The 19138-nt window shown below is 52.1% G+C and overlaps 2 protein-coding genes across 3 annotated transcripts; both read left to right on the top strand.

Annotated features, from left to right (window-relative positions):
• The first annotated feature begins 3141 nt into the window (after positions 1-3141).
• LOC119878160 (ral guanine nucleotide dissociation stimulator-like) lies at positions 3142-7273 on the top strand. Of its 2 annotated transcripts, none has more exons than XM_038588880.1 (5): positions 3142-3351; positions 4612-4805; positions 5386-5445; positions 6353-6545; positions 6772-7273. In XM_038588880.1, exons 1-4 carry the CDS (start codon positions 3214-3216, stop codon positions 6450-6452), a joined length of 492 nt encoding a protein of 163 aa, XP_038444808.1. In that variant the 5' UTR covers positions 3142-3213; the 3' UTR covers positions 6453-6545; positions 6772-7273. The 2 variants fall into 2 exon arrangements, with proteins under 2 accessions (XP_038444808.1, XP_038444807.1); XM_038588879.1 differs by having other exon boundaries at positions 6766-7273.
• Positions 7274-14397: 7124 nt separating this feature from the next.
• On the top strand, positions 14398-18232 carry LOC119878158 (ral guanine nucleotide dissociation stimulator-like; the record flags this gene model as incomplete). The annotated part of the gene is made up of 6 exons (XM_038588876.1): positions 14398-14607; positions 15867-16060; positions 16640-16699; positions 17602-17793; positions 17849-17940; positions 18014-18232. Coding segments are annotated over exons 1-6 (895 nt in total), but the record flags the coding sequence as incomplete, so codon positions are not given.
• Between the last annotated feature and the right edge of the window lie 906 nt (positions 18233-19138).

Below are 19138 nucleotides of genomic sequence, written 5' to 3'. Positions count from 1 at the left end.
GCCTGCTTCTCCCTCTGCCTGTGTCTGTGCTCTCTCCCTCTGTGTCTTTCTCATGAATAAATAAAGAAAATCTTTAAAAAATAAAAAAATAAAATTAAATATGTATTCTTTCATTGTAAAGGACCTTAACTATCAATTTCACTTTAAAAAAAATTGCATGCTAATTAGCAAGGAATAGGACCTTCTCCACCATTTAAGTGAAAAAAAAAAAAAAAAAAAACCAAGAATACCAAAACACATTTTTAGCCTAAAGTTCACTAGCAGTAAGCAGAGGATGGATTGAATACACACAGCAGAGGGGGTCTAGTCAACTGGCCAATCAGAGGGAAAAAACAACGAGCCCTCCACGTCCTGCTGCATATTATAGGTCAAAGGTTTTCACCGTCAAAACTACTGGCATGTGGGCCGGATGAGCCTTTGTTGGGGGGCTGTCCTGTGAATTACGGGATTTTAACAGCTTTCTGGAACTCCACCCACTAGGTGCCAGTAAAACACGGATCCCCTACCTGTGAAATCAAACATGTTTCCAGATATTGCCATACGTCCCATGGCGGACAAAATTGCACCTGGTTGACAACTATTATTCTATCTATATCAAGACTCCAATAGATCGTACCGTAAAAAGGAAATACTGTCTACTAGTGCTGCCCAATATGGTATGTGGTTATTACATATCTGATATATATGGCGAGTGTGATTGAGAAAGTGAATTTTCTCAATTATATAAAATTTTATTAATTTTAATTAATTTTAATGTAAATTGTCACATGTGCCTGGCCAGTGACCACCACATTAGTGAAGTCTCAGATGTATAAAGAGCCAATTATGAAACAACGTTCTCTTAACAACCAACAGGTCAAAGAAGAAAAACTTTTTCCTAGGTTAACTTAAGGGGGAAATTAAAAAGCATCTTGAGGCCATCTGGGTGGCTCAGTTGGTTAAGCCTTCGACTCCTGATTTGGCTCAGATCATGATCTCAGTATCTTGAGATCGAGCCCTGTGCTGGGTTCTGCAGTGAGTGTGGCGCCTGCTTAAGATTCTCCCTCTCCTTTCCCCCTGCCCCCACCCACTCCTGGGTTCTCTTTCTTACATAAATACATAGTATCTTGAAACAAATGAAACAAGGAAACCCAATATACCAAAACATTTAGGCTGCAGCAAAAGATTTCTAGGAGAGCTTAATGCTATAAACACATACAGAAAAAAAAAAATATATAAATATATAAATCTCTCAAGGAACTCTAGAAAGAATAGATGAATGGATAAAGAAGACGTGGTACATATGCGATGGAGTATTATTCAGTTATACAAAAGAATGAAATCTCGTCATTTGGAATGACGTACATGGAGCTAAAGAGTAATGCTAAGTGAAATAAGTGAGTCAGAGAAACACAAATACCATATGATTTCATTCCTAAGTGTAATTTAAGAAACAAAAAAAGAATGTGCAAAGGGGGGCACCTAGGTGGTTCAGATGGTAAAAGCATCTGACTTTGTATGCTGTTTATTTTTTTCACTTCACGAGACTTAATACTCTTTCATGAAAAGAACTCTTACTAAACTAGGAGTAAAAGTAAACCAACTAAACATCATAAACCAAATATGAAAAAAAAAATCCCAACTAATGTACAAAATAGCAAAAGACTCAAACTTTTCCTCTAAAAATAGGATCAAAATAAAGTTCTTTACTCTGGCCTTTCCATCAAATATAGTACTAGAAAACTTAGCCAGAGCAATTAGGCAAGTAAAAGAAACAAAACGCATCCAAACTGGAAAGGAAGAAGAAGAATCATATTTGCATATACCATAATCTTATACGTAGAAATCGTAAGGATTAAAAAAATTAGAAGCAGTAAACAAATTCAACAAGGTTGCAGAAATGAAAACCAACACACCAAGAAGCAGTTGCATCTCTAGATGTTAACAATGAACAATTTGAAGTGGAACTCAAGAACACAACTCCATTTACCACAACACTGAAAAAGGTAAGATATTCAGGAACAAGACTAATGAAAGAAGTGAAAGAATCATACACTGAAAATGAGAAAACATATGTAAGAGTAATGTTTAAAAAAAACCCCAAAATAGATATCTATTTTATAGATAAAATGCTTGAAAGGAAACATAAGGAAAAGATTCACAATATTAGATCTGCCAATGATTTCTTTCTTTTTGTAAACAGGCTCCATACCCAGGGTGGAGCCTAATATGGGGCCTGAACTCACAACCCTGAGATCAAGACCTGAGCTGACATTGAGTCATATGCTTACTGACTGAGCCACCCAGGATCCACGGACCTGGCAGTGATTTCCTGACTACGATACCAAAGCACCAGCAAACAAGTAAACATAGACAAATGGGGTCTATAAAACTTCAAATGCACCAAAGGATACAATCTAGAGAGTGAAGAGACAACGAATAGAATGGGAAAAATATGTGCAAACCATGTATTTGACAATAAGTTAATATACAAAAAACTCCTACGAACTTCGTCACAAGGCAACAAGTAGCCCAATGGAAGAAAGGACGAAGAGCCTGTACAGACATTCCTTGAAAGAAGATGTATAAATGGCCAATGAACCTATGAAATGATGCTCCACATCACTAACCATCAAAAAAGGCAAATCACAACCACGATGAGGGTCACCTCACACCCATTAGGATGACCACTGTTAAAAAATAAAATGTTGGCAAGGATATGGAGAAATCAGGACACTTGTGCATTGCTGATAGGAATGTAGCATGGTGCAAGCACTATGTAAACAGTATGAGAGTTCCTCAAAAAAATTAAAACTACAACTACCATATAATCCAGCAATCCTATTTCTGGGGTACGTGTAGTCAAAAGAATTGAAAGCAGGGTCGCCAAGAGACCTCCATCCTCATAGAAGCATTCTTTATCATAGCCAAGGGCTGGGAGCAACTCAGATGTCCATCAAAGGTAAATGGATAAAGAAAATGTGGTGTATACTGATTTTTATTTATTTATGAGAGACACACGGGGAGAGAGGCAGAGACACATGCAGGGAGCCTGAGGGGGGACTCAATCTCGGGTCCCCAGGATCAGGTGGGGGTCAGGGAGGGGGTCCCAGGAAGTGAGGTCACTCCCGTGACACAGAGCCCAACAGAACTTGGAACCCCCGTGACCAGGCAACCGCATCTAGTGCAGCCCCACCTCAGGCTCACTTGGCTGGAGACATCCGCTCCTGGAAGATGTTCTCCTGCTGCCGGCCCACCTCTGGGGGCTCTGGCTCCCAGGAACCCCAGGGGTGCCGCTTGTTCCAATGCTGTAGGCTTTGGCTCCAGCATAAAAACCAACGCCTCAGGGCGTTTATCAGGAGGCGCCGTCAGGTAAGCCAGAGCAGGCCAGGCCAGGCCCCCTGTGCCAGCCATCCTGGGTGGCCCCATCCCCTCCTCTTCAGCTTCCGGGAAACAGGGATGTGTGGGCAGGTGCATCCAGGCTGGGGGACATTGCAGGGCGGCAGGTTCCCCGGTGATCCCTTCAGGGTCACCCTGAGGTCAAGGTGGGCAGGGTGCAAACAGGGCTCCTGAGGTCCTCTTACCCGCCGAGTAAGAGTCCCCCCGAGGCCCTGCAGCCGATCCCTTTGCTCTCCTTGGGGGAGGGGGGTGCCGCCTGCGCTGTGCTGTGTCTGGATGGGGGCCGCTGGGGGTGCGGCCCAGCCGAGGCGGCCGGACCGGGCGCTGAGGCCTCCTGCCTGGCTGCCGGGCACTGTCTCCACAGAGCTCCACCCGGGACAGGGGGCGCGAGCGGGAGGAAGGGGTGCTCTGCCCCACCGCCTCGAGGAACTGGGAAGTGCCCTGCGCAGCTAACAGAGGCCAGCGCGGGCTCAAATGAGTGCAGGGGCCGGGGCACCCCCGACACCCGGGTCCCCGATGCGGCACGAAGGGCCCCGGGTCCCAGAAGCCAGCCTGCTACTCCCCTGGGCTCCCCCCTACACTCCTGCTCCCACATGAGTCTGCATTCCCCTGCTCCCCACACTTGCCCCAGGGCCCTGCCCCTGCCTGGGCCAGATGCAGAGTCCCTGTGCACAGAGGTGTAGGAATACCAGAGCAGAGCCTTCAGGGGCGGCCTGGTCGCCCAGGGGTTTAGCGCCTGCCTTCCGCCCAGGCCCTGACCCCGCAGGCCCGGGATCGAGTCCCGCCTCGGGCTCTCTGCACCAGGGCTGCTTCTCCCTCTGTCTGTGTGTCTGTCTCTCTCGGTCTCTGTCTCTCTGTGTCTCTTGAGGTCCTTGTACTGATCCAAACTTTTTTGAACATTTATCCTCTAAGATTGTTTCTTTATCGGATAGTTTGTCTTGTTTGTGTAAGAGACAGGCAGAGAGCAGGGAGGGGAGAGGGAGACCCAGGCTCCTGAAGCAGACTGGGCCCCAAGCGCAGGGCCTGCCAGGGCGGGATCCCAGGGTGCTGAGGCCACGACCCGAGCCACAGCCCAGAGTCAGAGGCTAAGTGACTGAGCCACAGGCATCAAGGCCCGGGTTCCTGCCGTGGGCACTCCTGCCCCCCACGGCCCCCGAGAGCTCGGGCTGCGGGCTGCGCTCCCACCCCAGGCCTCCCGGCGGCTCCATGCACGTCCCCTCTGTCCCAACTCAGGGTGCAAGGGCCTCGGCCGGGAAGGCGCCTCCCATCTGCCCGACGAAGCCCAGCCGGACGGAGCTGCTGGAGCAGGAATTCCAACAACTGCTGCCCGCCTTGCTGCGCAGGGATGTCATCTCCGTTTTCATCTTTTTAGACAACTGTCATGGATTTGCCACCACCGACGAGGTGCTGGATCTGCTGTTTACGAAGTGAGCACCTGCGCCTCCGCAGCCCAGGGGTGGGCCACCTGCTGGTGGGGAGGCTGGGAATGGTTCTGAGCTGCCCGGCCTCGGGCCGCTCCCCCGCCTGGAGCAGAGTCACCCAGGGCACAGTGGGGTCCCGGAGGGCAGCCCCGGGGCCTGGCCTGTGGCGGGTCGGCCAGAGGGGCTGTGCCTGTGCTCCGCAGCCGTCCTCCTCCCCCGTGACGGGGCCTGTGCCTCCTCCCCACCGTCACCGGGGTCCTGAGCTGGCCTCTTTTCCCATTGAAAGGGAGGTTGGAGAGTCCATCGGGGGGCTGTGTCCTGGGGCAACCACACAGGGGGACCCCGGGGTCCCCGGGCGCCCAGGCCCACTCAGATATCGGCCGTGGGCCTGGCCGGAGCCTTTCATGCTCAAGCATTCAGGAGGCCCCGGCAGGTGCGGGCGCTTCTCCGGGGGCTGCCCGTGGCCCCCCGCACAGAGCTGACGGCCCCCGGGGCTCCGGCCTAGTCGGGGGTCAGAGGTGACAGCCCCCACGGTGAGAGGTCGCGGCCACAGGATGATTCGTGGGATGCCCCCGCCCTCCCCTAGATATGGGTGCATCGCAGCTGCGTGTGGTGGCGACGACGCGGTCCTGCAGCGCTGGAAACTGTGAGTGACTCCGGCCCCTGCCCGAGGGCCTTCCCTCTCCAGGAGGGCAGCGAGGGGGCTGTGGGCCGGGGGTGCTGGACCCTCACCCCACACATCTGCAATTCCCGTGACGGGGTAAAGGTCTAAGGGCCCTTCAGGAAAGGAGGAAAGGAGAGCCGTGAATAGGGTGTGGGCTTGGTGGGAGAGCACTGGGACCCCTAAGGGAGACTTTCTCCATGCCCGCCCCTCCCAGCCCTCTGTCTGCCCCACACCTGGGACCCAGAGCAGAGGGGGTGGGGAGCATCGCACTCCCCAATCTGGTGGCACCTGGACCCAGTGCACAGCAGGTTGCCACGAGGGCCATTGAGGGCTCACAGACCCGGTGGCCCTGGCCCCGTGGGAGACGGCAGATTAGAGTCAGTGGAAGGACACCCCCCGGGGCCCCTCATGAGGGAGGCAGCGCAGAGCCACAGGGAGGGAAAGTGGAGGTCCCGGGTGGCTCCTGGCAAGGCCTGGCAGGACACAGAGCCCGAGCCCTCCTGGCTTGGACCTTCCCAGAGCGACAGTGTGTGCAGTGAGGGCAATGACAGGCCAGACGCCCCCCGTCCCCGGACGCCTGCCGGTGGATTCAAGGGGCAAGTGGGCAGGGAGCCAGGCTGAGGAGGGAGCCCCGCTTCCCAGCAAAGACCGTGATGGTCACACCGCTGGGCGTGGGCTCCCCCGCACAGAGGCTTCGTGCCAGCCCCTCCTCGGGGAGCAGGCCTGTGGCAGGCAGGACCGCCAGGTGGCAGGTGGACGAGGAGCAGGACTGGCCTCTGACAGCCCCGCACGGGAGGCCGAGGCCCCGGGTCCTGCAGGGCTTCCCCGGGACACCTCGGTGTGAGGGAGCCCTGTCTTCTGACCCCTGTGCCCACCTGTCCCTCCCCAGGGCCATCTGCTGCATCCTGGAGATATGGATGGACTATTATCAGGAGGACTTTTGTCGGCTCCCCCAATCTGCCTCCCTGAAGAGATTCTGGAATTCATAAGGCAGCGCATGCCAGGCACAGACGTGGAGCTCCGTGCCCGGCGTTACCTGCAACAACTCAGACGCCTCCATGCAGCGGAGCCAGAGGCTGGGGGTGAGGAGGCCTGGGGGTGGCCGAGCTGGGGACAGGGTGGGCCCCACGGATCCAGCGTCCGTGCAGCTGGGCCGGGAGCAGGGGTTCGGCTCACACCCCATCCCCACGAGCTGCAGGCTGTGGACACCTCCCAGGGCTCTTTGAGCGGTTGGAAGAGTGTCCTTGATTTGGGAGGGACGTGGAAAGTCCGTCCTGGTGGTGATACTTTGTCTTCTTGGAGCTACAGCTTCGGCCCGAGCAAAAGACCCTGAAGCACTTCCGGAGCCCGCCCCAGCCCCAACTGTGGGGCCTGCTGCCTCGGATGGGCCTGAAGTGCTCGAGGCCGCCCTGGCTGCTGGGGCTGAGGGCTTGGCCCCAGCTGAGGTGCCAGCTGGGGAGGCGAAGCCCCTGCAGATAGTGGTCACTGCTCTAGATCACGGCTGCGCCCTGGACGAGCCACGTGCACCTGCGGCCACCCCGGAGGAGGAGCAGGCCCTGGCACCTGCAATCGGGGTCCCCAGAGTGCCAGAGCCGCCAATTGCCTCCGGGACAACTGGCTTCAACCTCTGCGCAGCCCCCTGACCACCTCGGGAGCCCGCCCCAGCTCCCACCGCGGGCTCGTCATGCCTGCAGCCCAACGGAGGCTTGCCCTTCCCGTGTCATTTCACTGTTTCTATATTTTGAGTTTTTCTTTAACCTGTAAAATGGCTTATGAGTTTTATTGTAATAAAGTATAAGTTAACTTCAAACAAAATTCACTCTGATGCTTTTAAATTATACATCGTGGACCTACACTTTAGGTCCATTCACAGTGTCACAGGTCCCAGAGCCCAGGGCGCCGGGGGACACAGCCCAGGATCGGGTGCTCCCCCAGGTCAGGCAGAGGCCGGGAGGACACAGGACAGCCAGGTGGCTCCTGCCCCCGGGCGGCCCGAGCTGTACAGATCGGCGGGCCCGCCCCTGGAGCATCCAGGCCCCTGCACACTGGGAGCTGCAGTAGTCACTGCGGGAGCTGACTCCAGAGCTGCACAGCTGGCCGCCCCCACTGTTGTTGTCCCTCCTGGTGTCACCCTGTACCTGGGACTGAGCAGGGGCCTCACAGATAAACAACTCCCACTGAGCCATACACCTGGCAGGGGCCTGGGCAGCTCCCCAGGTGCACACACCCGACAATCAGCACAGCAGGCCCCTCCCTCAGAAGACCAGCTAGAAGGTCAGGGGAAAAGCAAGGTATTGACCAAGCAGCACTGGAAAGTTCCAGGGGAAGCCGAGGGATTTACAGTATATAGATCAGAGGATACTCCCCTTGTTTTTTTCTTTTCTGTTTGTTTCTGTTGTTTCCCCACCCCACCCCCTTTTTAATTCTTTTTTATTTCTTCTTTTCTTTTTTTCTCTCTCTCTCTCTTTCTCGTTATTCCAGTACAACTTGTTTTTGGCCACTCCGCACTGAGTAAAATGGCTAGAAGGAAAAACTCACCTCCAAAGAAAGAAATCAGAAACAGTCCTCTCTCCCACAGAGTTACAACATTTGGATTACAATTCAATGTCAGAAAGCCAATTCAGAAGCACAGTTATAAAGCTACTGGTGGCTCTAGAAAAAGCATAAAGGACTCAAGAGACTTCATGACTGTAGGATTTAGATCTAATCAGGCCGAAATTAAAAATCAGTTAATGAGATGCAATCCAAACTGGAGGTCCTAACGACCAGGGTTAACGAGGGAGAAGAACGAGTGAGTGACACAGAAGACAAGTTGATGGCAAGGGCGGAAACTGAGGGAAGAAAAGAAAGACAATTAAGAGACCATGAGGATAGGTTAAGGGAAATAAATGACAGCCTCAGAAGGAAAAATCTACATTTAATTGGGGTTCCCGAGGGCGCCAAAAGGGACAGAGGTCCAGATTATGTATTTGAACAAATCATAGCTGAAAACTTTCCTAACTTGGGAAGGGAAACAGGCATTTAGATCCAGGAGCTAGAGAGATCACCCCCACCCCCCTTAAATCCATAAAAACCGCTCAACATTTAACATTTAATACTGGAACTTGCAAATTCCAAAGATAAAGAGAAGATCCTTAATGCAGCAAGAGACAAGAAATCACTAACTTTTATGGGGAGAAGCTTTAGGACAACAGCAGACCTCTCCACAGAGACCTGGGAGGTGAGAAAGGGCCGGCAGGATACAGTCAGGGTCCTAAATGAGAGGAACCTGCAGCCAAGAATACTTTATCCAGCAAGGCTCTCATTCAGAATAGAAGGAGAGATAAAGAGCTTCCAAGAGAGGCAGAAACTGACAGGATATGTGACCACCAAGCCGGCTCTGCCAGAAATATTAAGGGGGGACCCTGTAAAAGAAAGGGGAAGTCCAAGGAAACAATCCACAAAACAGGGACTGAATAGGTATCATGATGACACTAAATCCATATCTGTCAATAGTAACTCTGAACGTGAATGGGCTTAATGACCCCATCAAAAGGACGCAGGGTTTCAGACTGGATAAAAAAAGGCAAGACCCATCCATTTGCTGTCTCCAAGAGACTCATTTTAGACATCAGGACACCTACAGCCTGAAAATAAAAGGTTGGAGAACTGTGTACCATTCATTTTTTTTTTATTTTTTTATTCAGGGGTAGCCATCCTTATATCAGATAAATTAAAGTTTGTCCCAAAGACTGTAGTGAGAGGTGAAGAGGGACACTATATCATACTTAAAGGATCTATCCAACAAGAGGACCTAACAATCACGAATATTTATGGCCCGGATGCGTGAGCCGCCAAGTATATCAATCGATTAATAACCAAAGTTAAGACATACTTAGATAATAATACACTTATACTTGGTGACTTCAATGGAGCGCTTTCTGCAATCCACAGGTCTTTTAAGCACAACATCTCCAAAGAAACAGGAGCTTTAAATGATACACTGGACCAGATGGATTTCACAGATATTTATAGAACTTTACATGCAAACGCAACTGAATACACATTCTTCTCAAGTGCACGTGGGGCTTTCTCCAGAAGAGACCACAAACTGGGTCACACATCAGGTCTTAATTGATACCAAAAGATTGGGATCGACCCTGTGTATTTTCAGACCATAATGCTTTGAAACTAGAACTAAATCACAAGAAGAAGTTTGGAAGGATTTCAAATACGTGGAGGTTAAGGACCATCCTGCTACAAGGTGAAAGGGTCAACCACGAAATTAGAGAAGAATTAAAAAGATTCATGGAAACTAATGAGAATGAAGACACCACCATTCAAAATCTTTGGGATACAGCAAAAGCAGTCCTGAGGGGGAAATACATCGCAATACAAGCATCCATCCAAAAACTGGAAAAAACTCAAATAGAAAAGCTAACCTTCCACCTAAGGGAGCTGGTGAAAGACAGCAAATAGATCCAACACCCAGCAGAAGAAGAGGGTTAAAAAAGACTCGAGCAGAACTCAATGAAATAGAGACCAGAAGAACTGTGGAAAAGATCAACAAAACCAGGAGTTGGTTCTTTGAAACAATTAAGAAGGTAGATAAACCATTAGCCAGCCTTATTTAAAAGAAGACAGAAAACACTCAAACTAATAAAATCATGATGAGAAAGGAGAGATCACTACTAACACCAAAGAAAGGACCTAGAGTGTATTCTATATGTTAAGCAAAGTCAGTCATTCAGAGAAAATACCAGATGATTTCACTCATACGTGGAATTAAAACAACAACAACAAGAAAACAACAACAACAACAACAAACGAATATGGGGAAGGAAGGAAAAGAGTGGGAGGTATACTATAAGAGATTCTTTAGTACAGAGAACAACAGGCTTGCTGGAGGGGAAGGAGGGCATGGGATTGGCGTGGTGATTGGCAGTGAGGAGGGCACTTGTGATGAGCACTGGGTGTTATAGGTAAGTGATGAATCACTAAACACTAGTCTTGAACCAATATTACAGTATATGTTAACTAACTAGAATTTAAGTAAAAACTTGAAAAAAAAAAGGAAAGAAGACTCATGGAATGGTAAAGCTTGCAGGGACCATGGTAGTCCAGTAGCAAGCACCTTGTGCATTAAAAGATGAGGAGGGGGCGCCTGGATGGCACAGTCAGTTATGTGACCAACTGTTGGTTTCAGCTTGGATCCTGATCTCGGGGTCATGAGGTCGAGTCCCACATCGGGCTCCGTGCTCAATCTGGAGCGTGTTCTCCCTCTCTCTCTAACTCCCACTTGTGCTCTCTCTCCCTCTCTCTGATTATATATAATATAAATCTTAAAAAAAAAATAAGATGAGAGAAATAAATCACATTTTCAGACACAGTGCAGACCCTGGAGCTACAAAGCCTCACCTATACCACATGCACTACCCTGCTTGCCTCATCTTTCCTCAATCTCCCTTTTGTGCTCTCTCTTCCTCCTTTTTCTTTCCTAGACACCATATGCTTAGTGAGGCCAGCAGGACCAAGAGCTAAAAATGTCCTGGGTGTGGCCCTTCATAAAGGCTTTCATCAAAGGCACTTACCTTGAAGTGGAAGCCATGATGAGCCAGAAACAGAGATTTGTCTATATGTGCAGAGTCAAAGAACCTGTAAGACAGCAAAAGTCGATTTTTTAAAATTGTATGCTGGGCCGCCCGGGTGGCTCAGTGGTTTGGTGACTGCCTTCGGCCCAGGGTGTGATCCTGGAGACCCAGGATCGAGTCCCACGTCAGGCTTCTGCGTGGAGCCTGCTTCTCCCTCTGCCTGTGTCTGTGCCTCTCTCTCCCTCTGTGTCTTTCTCATGAATAAATAAAGAAAATCTTTAAAAAATAAAAAAATAAAATTAAATATGTATTCTTTCATTGTAAAGGACCTTAACTATCAATTTCACTTTAAAAAAAATTGCATGCTAATTAGCAAGGAATAGGACCTTCTCCACCATTTAAGTGAAAAAAAAAAAAAAAAAAAAACCAAGAATACCAAAACACATTTTTAGCCTAAAGTTCACTAGCAGTAAGCAGAGGATGGATTGAATACACACAGCAGAGGGGGTCTAGTCAACTGGCCAATCAGAGGGAAAAAACAACGAGCCCTCCACGTCCTGCTGAAACATATTATAGGTCAAAGGTTTTCACCGTCAAAACTACTGGCATGTGGGCCGGATGAGCCTTTGTTGGGGGGCTGTCCTGTGAATTACGGGATTTTAACAGCTTTCTGGAACTCCACCCACTAGGTGCCAGTAAAACACGGATCCCCTACCTGTGAAATCAAACATGTTTCCAGATATTGCCATACGTCCCATGGCGGACAAAATTGCACCTGGTTGACAACTATTATTCTATCTATATCAAGACTCCAATAGATCGTACCGTAAAAAGGAAATACTGTCTACTAGTGCTGCCCAATATGGTATGTGGTTATTACATATCTGATATATATGGCGAGTGTGATTGAGAAAGTGAATTTTCTCAATTATATAAAATTTTATATAATTTTAATTAATTTTAATGTAAATTGTCACATGTGCCTGGCCAGTGACCACCACATTAGTGAAGTCTCAGATGTATAAAGAGCCAATTATGAAACAACGTTCTCTTAACAACCAACAGGTCAAAGAAGAAAAACTTTTTCCTAGGTTAACTTAAGGGGGAAATTAAAAAGCATCTTGAGGCCATCTGGGTGGCTCAGTTGGTTAAGCCTTCGACTCCTGATTTGGCTCAGATCATGATCTCAGTATCTTGAGATCGAGCCCTGTGCTGGGTTCTGCAGTGAGTGTGGCCCTGCTTAAGATTCTCCCTCTCCTTTCCCCCTGCCCCCACCCACTCCTGGGTTCTCTTTCTTACATAAATACATAGTATCTTGAAACAAATGAAACAAGGAAACCCAATATACCAAAACATTTAGGCTGCAGCAAAAGATTTCTAGGAGAGCTTAATGCTATAAACACATACAGAAAAAAAAAAAAAAAATATATATATATATATATATAAATCTCTCAAGGAACTCTAGAAAGAATAGATGAATGGATAAAGAAGACGTGGTACATATGCGATGGAGTATTATTCAGTTATACAAAAGAATGAAATCTCGTCATTTGGAATGACGTACATGGAGCTAAAGAGTAATGCTAAGTGAAATAAGTGAGTCAGAGAAACACAAATACCATATGATTTCATTCCTAAGTGTAATTTAAGAAACAAAAAAAGAATGTGCAAAGGGGGGCACCTAGGTGGTTCAGATGGTAAAAGCATCTGACTTTGTATGCTGTTTATTTTTTTCACTTCACGAGACTTAATACTCTTTCATGAAAAGAACTCTTACTAAACTAGGAGTAAAAGTAAACCAACTAAACATCATAAATACCAAATATGAAAAAAAAAATCCCAACTAATGTACAAAATAGCAAAAGACTCAAACTTTTCCTCTAAAAATAGGATCAAAATAAAGTTCTTTACTCTGGCCTTTCCATCAAATATAGTACTAGAAAACTTAGCCAGAGCAATTAGGCAAGTAAAAGAAACAAAACGCATCCAAACTGGAAAGGAAGAAGAAGAATCATATTTGCATATACCATAATCTTATACGTAGAAATCGTAAGGATTAAAAAAATTAGAAGCAGTAAACAAATTCAACAAGGTTGCAGAAATGAAAACCAACACACCAAGAAGCAGTTGCATCTCTAGATGTTAACAATGAACAATTTGAAGTGGAACTCAAGAACACAACTCCATTTACCACAACACTGAAAAAGGTAAGATATTCAGGAACAAGACTAATGAAAGAAGTGAAAGAATCATACACTGAAAATGAGAAAACATATGTAAGAGTAATGTTTAAAAAAAAACCCCAAAATAGATATCTATTTTATAGATAAAATGCTTGAAAGGAAACATAAGGAAAAGATTCACAATATTAGATCTGCCAATGATTTCTTTCTTTTTGTAAACAGGCTCCATACCCAGGGTGGAGCCTAATATGGGGCCTGAACTCACAACCCTGAGATCAAGACCTGAGCTGACATTGAGTCATATGCTTACTGACTGAGCCACCCAGGATCCACGGACCTGGCAGTGATTTCCTGACTACGATACCAAAGCACCAGCAAACAAGTAAACATAGACAAATGGGGTCTATAAAACTTCAAATGCACCAAAGGATACAATCTAGAGAGTGAAGAGACAACGAATAGAATGGGAAAAATATGTGCAAACCATGTATTTGACAATAAGTTAATATACAAAAAACTCCTACGAACTTCGTCACAAGGCAACAAGTAGCCCAATGGAAGAAAGGAGGACGAAGAGCCTGTACAGACATTCCTTGAAAGAAGATGTATAAATGGCCAATGAACCTATGAAATGATGCTCCACATCACTAACCATCAAAAAAGGCAAATCACAACCACGATGAGGGTCACCTCACACCCACTAGGATGACCACTGTTAAAAAATAAAATGTTGGCAAGGATATGGAGAAATCAGGACACTTGTGCATTGCTGATAGGAATGTAGCATGGTGCAAGCACTATGTAAACAGTATGAGAGTTCCTCAAAAAAATTAAAACTACAACTACCATATAATCCAGCAATCCTATTTCTGGGGTACGTGTAGTCAAAAGAATTGAAAGCAGGGTCGCCAAGAGACCTCCATCCTCATAGAAGCATTCTTTATCATAGCCAAGGGCTGGGAGCAACTCAGATGTCCATCAAAGGTAAATGGATAAAGAAAATGTGGTGTATACTGATTTTTATTTATTTATGAGAGACACACGGGGAGAGAGGCAGAGACACATGCAGGGAGCCTGAGGGGGACTCAATCTCGGGTCCCCAGGATCAGGTGGGGGTCAGGGAGGGGGTCCCAGGAAGTGAGGTCACTCCCGTGACACAGCCCAACAGAACTTGGAACCCCCGTGACCAGGCAACCGCATCTAGTGCAGCCCCACCTCAGGCTCACTTGGCTGGAGACATCCGCTCCTGGAAGATGTTCTCCTGCTGCCGGCCCACCTCTGGGGGCTCTGGCTCCCAGGAACCCCAGGGGTGCCGCTTGTTCCAATGCTGTAGGCTTTGGCTCCAGCATAAAAACCAACGCCTCAGGGCGTTTATCAGGAGGCGCCGTCAGGTAAGCCAGAGCAGGCCAGGCCAGGCCCCCTGTGCCAGCCATCCTGGGTGGCCCCATCCCCTCCTCTTCAGCTTCCGGGAAACAGGGATGTGTGGGCAGGTGCATCCAGGCTGGGGGACATTGCAGGGCGGCAGGTTCCCCGGTGATCCCTTCAGGGTCACCCTGAGGTCAAGGTGGGCAGGGTGCAAACAGGGCTCCTGAGGTCCTCTTACCCGCCGAGTAAGAGTCCCCCCGAGGCCCTGCAGCCGATCCCTTTGCTCTCCTTGGGGGAGGGGGGTGCCGCCTGCGCTGTGCTGGTCTGGATGGGGGCCGCTGGGGGTGCGGCCCAGCCGAGGCGGCCGGACCGGGCGCTGAGGCCTCCTGCCTGGCTGCCGGGCACTGTCTCCACAGAGCTCCACCCGGGACAGGGGGCGCGAGCGGGAGGAAGGGGTGCTCTGCCCCACCGCCTCGAGGAACTGGGAAGTGCCCTGCGCAGCTAACAGAGGCCAGCGCGGGCTCAAATGAGTGCAGGGGCCGGGGCACCCCCGACACCCGGGTCCCCGATGCGGCACGAAGGGCCCCGGGTCCCAGAAGCCAGCCTGCTACTCCCCTGGGCTCCCCCCTACACTCCTGCTCCCACATGAGTCTGCATTCCCCTGCTCCCCACACTTGCCCCAGGGCCCTGCCCCTGCCTGGGCCAGATGCAGAGTCCCTGTGCACAGAGGTGTAGGAATACCAGAGCAGAGCCTTCAGGGGCGGCCTGGTCGCCCAGGGGTTTAGCGCCTGCCTTCCGCCCAGGCCCTGACCCCGCAGGCCCGGGATCGAGTCCCGCCTCGGGCTCTCTGCACCAGGGCTGCTTCTCCCTCTGTCTGTGTGTCTGTCTCTCTCGGTCTCTGTCTCTCTGTGTCTCTTGAGGTCCTTGTACTGATCCAAACTTTTTTGAACATTTATCCTCTAAGATTGTTTCTTTATCGGATAGTTTGTCTTGTTTGTGTAAGAGACAGGCAGAGAGCAGGGAGGGGAGAGGGAGACCCAGGCTCCTGAAGCAGACTGGGCCCCAAGCGCAGGGCCTGCCAGGGCGGGATCCCAGGGTGCTGAGGCCACGACCCGAGCCACAGCCCAGAGTCAGAGGCTAAGTGACTGAGCCACAGGCATCAAGGCCCGGGTTCCTGCCGTGGGCACTCCTGCCCCCCACGGCCCCCGAGAGCTCGGGCTGCGGGCTGCGCTCCCACCCCAGGCCTCCCGGCGGCTCCATGCACGTCCCCTCTGTCCCAACTCAGGGTGCAAGGGCCTCGGCCGGGAAGGCGCCTCCCATCTGCCCGACGAAGCCCAGCCGGACGGAGCTGCTGGAGCAGGAATTCCAACAACTGCTGCCCGCCTTGCTGCGCAGGGATGTCATCTCCGTTTTCATCTTTTTAGACAACTGTCATGGATTTGCCACCACCGACGAGGTGCTGGATCTGCTGTTTACGAAGTGAGCACCTGCGCCTCCGCAGCCCAGGGGTGGGCCACCTGCTGGTGGGGAGGCGGGGAATGGTTCTGAGCTGCCCGGCCTCGGGCCGCTCCCCCGCCTGGAGCAGAGTCACCCAGGGCACAGTGGGGTCCCGGAGGGCAGCCCCGGGGCCTGGCCTGTGGCGGGTCGGCCAGAGGGGCTGTGCCTGTGCTCCGCAGCCGTCCTCCTCCCCCGTGACGGGGCCTGTGCCTCCTCCCCACCGTCACCGGGGTCCTGAGCTGGCCTCTTTTCCCATTGAAAGGGAGGTTGGAGAGTCCATCGGGGGGCTGTGTCCTGGGGCAACCACACAGGGGGACCCCGGGGTCCCCGGGCGCCCAGGCCCACTCAGATATCGGCCGTGGGCCTGGCCGGAGCCTTTCATGCTCAAGCATTCAGGAGGCCCCGGCAGGTGCGGGCGCTTCTCCGGGGGCTGCCCGTGGCCCCCCGCACAGAGCTGACGGCCCCGGGGCTCCGGCCTAGTCGGGGGTCAGAGGTGACAGCCCCCACGGTGAGAGGTCGCGGCCACAGGATGATTCGTGGGATGCCCCCGCCCTCCCCTAGATATGGGTGCATCGCAGCTGCGTGTGGTGGCGACGACGCGGTCCTGCAGCGCTGGAAACTGTGAGTGACTCCGGCCCCTGCCCGAGGGCCTTCCCTCTCCAGGAGGGCAGCGAGGGGGCTGTGGGCCGGGGGTGCTGGACCCTCACCCCACACATCTGCAATTCCCGTGACGGGGTAAAGGTCTAAGGGCCCTTCAGGAAAGGAGGAAAGGAGAGCCGTGAATAGGGTGTGGGCTTGGTGGGAGAGCACTGGGACCCCTAAGGGAGACTTTCTCCATGCCCGCCCCTCCCAGCCCTCTGTCTGCCCCACACCTGGGACCCAGAGCAGAGGGGGTGGGGAGCATCGCACTCCCCAATCTGGTGGCACCTGGACCCAGTGCACAGCAGGTTGCCACGAGGGCCATTGAGGGCTCACAGACCCGGTGGCCCTGGCCCCGTGGGAGACGGCAGATTAGAGTCAGTGGAAGGACACCCCCCGGGGCCCCTCATGAGGGAGGCAGCGCAGAGCCACAGGGAGGGAAAGTGGAGGTCCCGGGTGGCTCCTGGCAAGGCCTGGCAGGACACAGAGCCCGAGCCCTCCTGGCTTGGACCTTCCCAGAGCGACAGTGTGTGCAGTGAGGGCAATGACAGGCCAGACGCCCCCCGTCCCCGGACGCCTGCCGGTGGATTCAAGGGGCAAGTGGGCAGGGAGCCAGGCTGAGGAGGGAGCCCCGCTTCCCAGCAAAGACCGTGATGGTCACACCGCTGGGCGTGGGCTCCCCCGCACAGAGGCTTCGTGCCAGCCCCTCCTCGGGGAGCAGGCAGGCAGGACGACCGCCAGGTGGCAGGTGGACGAGGAGCAGGACTGGCCTCGACAGCCCCGCACGGGAGGCCGAGGCCCCGGGTCCTGCAGGGCTTCCCCGGGACACCTCGGTGTGAGGGAGCCCTGTCTTCTGACCCCTGTGCCCACCTGTCCCTCCCCAGGGCCATCTGCTGCATCCTGGAGATATGGATGGACTATTATCAGGAGGACTTTTGTCGGCTCCCCCAATCTGCCTCCCTGAAGAAGATTCTGGAATTCATAAGGCAGCGCATGCCAGGCACAGACGTGGAGCTCCGTGCCCGGCGTTACCTGCAACAACTCAGACGCCTCCATGCAGCGGAGCCAGAGGGGGGGTGAGGAGGCCTGGGGGTGGCCGAGCTGGGGACAGGGTGGGCCCCACGGATCCAGCGTCCGTGCAGCTGGGCCGGGAGCAGGGGTTCGGCTCACACCCCATCCCCACGAGCTGCAGGCTGTGGACACCTCCCAGGGCTCTTTGAGCGGTTGGAAGAGTGTCCTTGATATGGGAGGGACGTGGAAAGTCCGTCCTGGTGGTGATACTTTGTCTTCTTGCAGCTACAGCTTCGGCCCGAGCAAAAGACCCTGAAGCACTTCCGGAGCCCGCCCCAGCCCCAACTGTGGGGCCTGCTGCCTCGGATGGGCCTGAAGTGCTCGAGGCCGCCCTGGCTGCTGGGGCTGAGGGCTTGGCCCCAGCTGAGGTGCCAGCTGGGGAGGCGAAGCCCCTGCAGATAGTGGTCACTGCTCTAGATCACGGCTGCGCCCTGGACGAGCCACGTGCACCTGCGGCCACCCGGAGGAGGAGCAGGCCCTGGCACCTGCAATCGGGGTCCCCAGAGTGCCAGAGCCGCCAATTGCCTCCGGGACAACTGGCTTCAACCTCTGCGCAGCCCCCTGACCACCTCGGGAGCCCGCCCCAGCTCCCACCGCGGGCTCGTCATGCCTGCAGCCCAACGGAGGCTTGCCCTTCCCGTGTCATTTCACTGTTTCTATATTTTGAGTTTTTCTTTAACCTGTAAAATGGCTTATGAGTTTTATTGTAATAAAGTATAAGTTAACTTCAAACAAAATTCACTCTGATGCTTTTAAATTATACATCGTGGACCTACACTTTAGGTCCATTCACAGTGTCACAGGTCCCAGAGCCCAGGGCGCCGGGGGACACAGCCCAGGATCGGGTGCTCCCCCAGGTCAGGCAGAGGCCGGGAGGACACAGGACAGCCAGGTGGCTCCTGCCCCCGGGCGGCCCGAGCTGTACAGATCGGCGGGCCCGCCCCTGGAGCATCCAGGCCCCTGCACACTGGGAGCTGCAGTAGTCACTGCGGGAGCTGACTCCAGAGCTGCACAGCTGGCCGCCCCCACTGTTGTTGTCCCTCCTGGTGTCACCCTGTACCTGGGACTGAGCAGGGGCCTCACAGATAAACAACTCCCACTGAGCCATACACCTGGCAGGGGCCTGGGCAGCTCCCCAGGTGCACACACCCAGAATCAGCACAGCAGGCCCCTCCCTCAGAAGACCAGCTAGAAGGTCAGGGGAAAAGCAAGGTATTGACCAAGCAGCACTGGAAAGTTCCAGGGGAAGCCGAGGGATTTACAGTATATAGAATCAGAGGATACTCCCCCTTGTTTTTTCTTTTCTGTTTGTTTCTGTTGTTTCCCCACCCCCCCCCTTTTTAATTCTTT

This window comes from Canis lupus, unplaced genomic scaffold (genome assembly GCF_011100685.1).
Source record: "Canis lupus familiaris isolate Mischka breed German Shepherd unplaced genomic scaffold, alternate assembly UU_Cfam_GSD_1.0 chrUn_S1038H1207, whole genome shotgun sequence".
NCBI lineage: Eukaryota > Metazoa > Chordata > Mammalia > Carnivora > Canidae > Canis > Canis lupus.
Note: the sequence above shows the minus strand (reverse complement) of the source record. Positions and strands in the feature narration are given on the sequence as shown.